This window comes from Chanos chanos, chromosome 3 (assembly GCF_902362185.1).
Source record: "Chanos chanos chromosome 3, fChaCha1.1, whole genome shotgun sequence".
NCBI classification, from domain to species: domain Eukaryota; kingdom Metazoa; phylum Chordata; class Actinopteri; order Gonorynchiformes; family Chanidae; genus Chanos; species Chanos chanos.
In genome coordinates this window covers 1,512,501-1,517,500 of record NC_044497.1, presented here as the reverse complement: position 1 = coordinate 1,517,500, position 5,000 = coordinate 1,512,501, and the positions used below count along the sequence as shown (strand labels likewise).

Below are 5,000 nucleotides of genomic sequence, written 5' to 3'. Positions count from 1 at the left end.
CTTAGTTTGGAAGTGGTGGACTAGAAAACTAGAACAAGGCAGGCCAACTCATAAAGGAATTCTCTGAGAGTTATAGTGGTCAGGATACGGGAGCGGTGTGGAAATGTTCTGTGTGTTATATCGTATTGGAAGATTGCAGGATCGTTGTGATATGGTACTATAGAGTGATATAGTAGAACTGGAGTAGTGTGAGAATTCTTGGATAACGTGGCAATGTTGCTGTGGTCATCTGTTACCTCCACAAGTCCCTGGAGTATTCGGACCATGATGACACAGCCGAAGTGAATTCGGGCCGCGCTGGGAATCAGCATGTTCAGTGTTGAAGTGGCAACGATTGCAAAACCAAAAACTCTGATCACAAAAGACAAACAAACAAAAGAATTAGATTGGAAATGGCAGGAGAGAAAGTAAAATCGTGGGTAAGGGAAGACAAAGGGATTGTGGGCAAGGAAAGAGAGTGGAGTTACGGGTACATATGTAATAAAACGTGATTTTGTTGATGCAGTTAAAGTTCAACATGAGTGAGAACCTGTTGGCAGCAAATTTCTGGCAGATGAAGCCACCAGGGATCTGAGTGACGATGTAACCCCAAAAAAAAGAGCCGTGGATCATTCCTACCGTCTCGGGATCCCACGTGAACTGAGCTTTCTGAGAGAGAGACAGACAGACAGACAGACAGAATCACAGGGGTTTACATTTAATTAAAAAGACAGTTTGGGCAATAATAAACCAGTAAATAATGAATAGCAATATGAGTAACATGAGTAATTTAATAAATGCAGTTCTCTCACATTTTCACAAGGTTGTCCTGGAAGCACTTTGGTCTCAAAATACAGTTCTAAGGTTCACCAAAAAGGATCGATTTTGTCTCGAGTATCAAATTCAACTTTATACGAGAGCAGGAAGCAAAGAAACCAGTGGCAGAAATGTGTGGACGCAGTGAAACACCACATCCAGATATGTCATTTAAAAGTCCTTAAGATCCTGAAGGCTGTTGTTGGAGGAGGTATCAAATAAGAGATGAGGGTGTCCAGATTACACCCCAGCTCTGCTTCAAAAACCCGAGTGTCTAATTTAAGAGTTTTTATCATGAGAAAATCCTGGTCTATCCACAATAATCTGAATTCTCATAAACAGCTGTGTCCATGCTCAACAGACTGACTGATCTACAGCGTTCAGCTGACCACCTGAATATATGAATTAAATAACTCTGGTCCCAGCATTGGCCCCTGTGGAACCCCACTGAAACCACTTACATGACTGATGAGTTGTACAAAGCATCACCCATAGACAATAAGAGGAAAGGGTAAACAAGATCTGATTTGAGACATGTCACATGACACACAACGTCAGCCACATGCATGAGACACAGAGGGTCATAGATTAAAATCAGATTAACAAGCAGCACAAACCAGAGCACTGGTTTTCTGTTGATCAGAAAGAGAACACACTCATTCATGAGATTTCACCCAACAGTTATTCTCAAAGTCGGTTCCTAATGGCAGCCATTAAAGCAGCCTTTCAGGAAAAGAAAAACTGTAAAAATGACAGAGCAGAGGCACAGAGCGTCTCCGCATTAGTCTACAGTATCAGAGATTCTATGAACATGGAATATAACTCATCTGATATTACAGGAGTGAGCCTCAGGGCTTTCAAAATGTTTTGCAAAGGTTGAAATCCATGCAAGACAATTCCTAATTTTCAAAAAACTTTATAAAAAAAATATATATATATTTCATTCTGTCCAAATTCACAGCTCTACTCATCCCCTCATCCATCTCTTTGTTTCGCTTTCTGTTTGGATTCTGCCTTTTCATCTCTCTCTCAACCCTTCTATTCAACCCTACACTGCATTTATTCTCTGAACCTTCCCACATTTCCACCCTGTGACCACCCATACCTCCCCTCAGCCTACTGCTTTCCCACATTTCTACCCTGTGACCAGCCATACCTCCCCTCAGCCTACTGCTTTCCCACATTTCCACCCTGTGACCAGCCATACCTCCCCTCAGCCTACTGCTTTCCCACATTTCCACCCTGTGACCAGCCATACCTCCCCTCAGCCTACTGCTTTCCCACATTTCCACCCTGTGACCAGCCATACCTCCCCTCAGCCTACTGCTTTCCCACATTTCCACCCTGTGACCAGCCATACCTCCCCTCAATATATTGCTTTCCCACAGTTCCACCCTGTGACCAGCCATACCTCCCCTCAGCCTACTACTTTCCCACATTTCCACCCTGTGACCAGCCATACCTCCCCTCAGCCTACTGCTTTCCCACATTCCCACCCTGTGACCAGCCATACCTCCCCTCAATATACTGCTGTCACTCAGCACTCAAACTCACCACATTAATGGCCCTGTTGTCCCTGTAGATGGTGTGGTTATTGACCATGCTGACGATGGCCACGCCTAGGTTGCAGCGGATGCCGAATGAAATGCAGAAGCCGATACCGGACAGGATGGCGATGATGTATCGCCGTGGCAACCCGAAGCAGGTGCAGTCCACCACAGGCAGTTCCTTCTCCTCAACCATCTCCGGCCGGCCCTCTGAGGAGAGTTCGATTGTCTCGCCATTCTCCTGACGCTTCTCTAGGATTCTGACAGAGAGAGAGAGAGAGAAAGTGAGTGTGTTTGTATATGTGAGAGAGAGAGAGAGAGAGAGAGAGAGTGTGAGTGTGTTTGTATATGTGAGAGAGAGAGAGAGAGTGAGTGTGTTTGTATATGTGAGAGAGAGAGAGAGAGAGAGAGAGAGAGTGAGTGTGTTTGTATATGTGTGAGAGAGACAGAGTGAGTGTGTTTGTATATGTGAGAGAGAGAGAGAGAGTGAGTGTGTTTGTATATGTGTGAGAGAGAGAGAGTGAGTGTGTCTGTATATGTGAGAGAGAGAGAGAGTGAGTGTGTTTGTATATGTTAGAGAGAGAGAGAGTGAGTGTGTTTGTATATGTGAGAGAGAGAGAGTGAGTGTGTTTGTATATGTGAGAGAGAGAGTGAGTGTGTGAGAGAGAAGAGCGGAGCTTGAGCCAGTATACTTAATACAACTCAACCCAACACATTCTAATACTCAACACAACACATTCTAATACTCAACACAACACTCAATCAGAGTCTCTTTAACACTCACTCACTCATCTTCGTTCACCCTAATTAGGGTCATCTATCCCAGTGTTCATTGGGCGAAAGGCAGGGAAACACCCTGGACAGGTTGCCAGTCCATCAGACACACAGACAAACACACTCACACAGATTCATAGTGTCTATTTAAGTGCCACTTTAGTGTCTTTAGTCTTTAATTCTAGTGCCTAACCTGCATGTCTTTGGACTGTGGGAGGAAATCGGAGCTCCCAGAGGAAACCCACACAGACACAGGGAGAACATGCAAACTCCACACAGAAAGGACCGTGACCCTGGCCTGGCCGGGAATCGAACCTGCGAATTTCTTTGCTGTGCTACCGACTGCACCACCGTGCCACCGACTTACATATCAGTTCAATAATTCAAATGTTAATAATTCAAAATAGTAACTGTCAACACACCGTCCCACTGCATCCCCACACTCAACACACTGTCTCACTACCTCCCCAAACACTTAACACACTGTCTCACTGCATCCCCAAACACTCAACATACTGTCTCACCTCATCCCCACACACTCAGCACACTGTCTCACTGCACCCGCACACACTCAACACACTGTCTCACTGCATCCGCACACACTCAACACACTGTCTCACTGCATCCCCACACACTCAACATAATACCTCATTGAAGTTCTACAATCAACACATATAAAAACCTACATTAAAATATTCTTAAAACACAACTACAACACACCTACTCAACACACTCCTCCATTCTGAACATCCCAACATTCAACACACCTACTTAAACACAACTCCTGGCTGAAATCATCCCAGTATTTGACAGTCCTTTCCAGCACATCTACTGAACACAGCTTCCCACTAAAAACATACCAGTATTTCTACTGAACCTACTGAACACAGCCTCACACTGAAAACATACCAGTATTTCCACTGAACCTACTGAACACAGACTCACACTGAAAACATACCAGTATTTCCACTGAACCTACTGAACACAGCCTCACACTGAAAACATACCAGTATTTCTGAACCTACTGAACACAGCCTCACACTGAAAACATACCAGTATTTCCACTGAACCTACTGAACACAGACTCACACTGAAAACATACCAGTATTTCCACTGAACCTACTGAACACAGCCTCACACTGAAAACATACCAGTATTTCCACTGAACCTACTGAACACAGCCTCACACTGAAAACATACCAGTATTTCTACTGAACCTACTGAACACAGACTCACACTGAAAACATACCAGTATTTCTACTGAACCTACTGAACACAGCTTCACACTGAAAACATACCAGTATTTCTACTGAACCTACTGAACACAGCTTCACACTGAAAACATACCAGTATTTCTGAACCTACTGAACACAGCCTCACACTGAAAACATACCAGTATTTCCACTGAACCTACTGAACACAGCCTCACACTGAAAACATACCAGTATTTCCACTGAACCTACTGAACACAGACTCACACTGAAAACATACCAGTATTTCTACTGAACCTACTGAACACAGCCTCACACTGAAAACATACCAGTATTTCCACTGAACCTACTGAACACAGCCTCACACTGAAAACATACCAGTATTTCTACTGAACCTACTGAACACAGCTTCACACTGAAAACATACCAGTATTTCTACTGAACCTACTGAACACAGCCTCACACTGAAAACATACCAGTATTTCTACTGAACCTACTGAACACAGCCTCACACTGAAAACATACCAGTATTTCCACTGAACCTACTGAACACAGCCTCGCACTGAAAACATACCAGTATTTCCACTGAACCTACTGAACACAGCCTCACACTGAAAACATACCAGTATTTCCACTGAACCTACTGAACACAGACTCACACTGAAAACATACC

The 5,000-nt window shown here is 44.0% G+C and overlaps 1 protein-coding gene across 1 annotated transcript in view; it reads right to left on the bottom strand.

The window, feature by feature from the left end:
- Positions 1–5,000, bottom strand: part of slc17a7b (solute carrier family 17 member 7b) — a 19,241-nt gene that overhangs the window by 8,480 nt on the left and 5,761 nt on the right. Inside the window, exons 2-4 of the mRNA XM_030767104.1 lie at positions 2,350–2,602; positions 530–648; positions 237–351 (exon numbers count right to left, since the gene is read on the bottom strand). Coding sequence (XP_030622964.1) covers positions 237–351; positions 530–648; positions 2,350–2,602 — 487 coding nt within the window. The remainder of the gene's footprint in view (positions 1–236; positions 352–529; positions 649–2,349; positions 2,603–5,000) is intronic.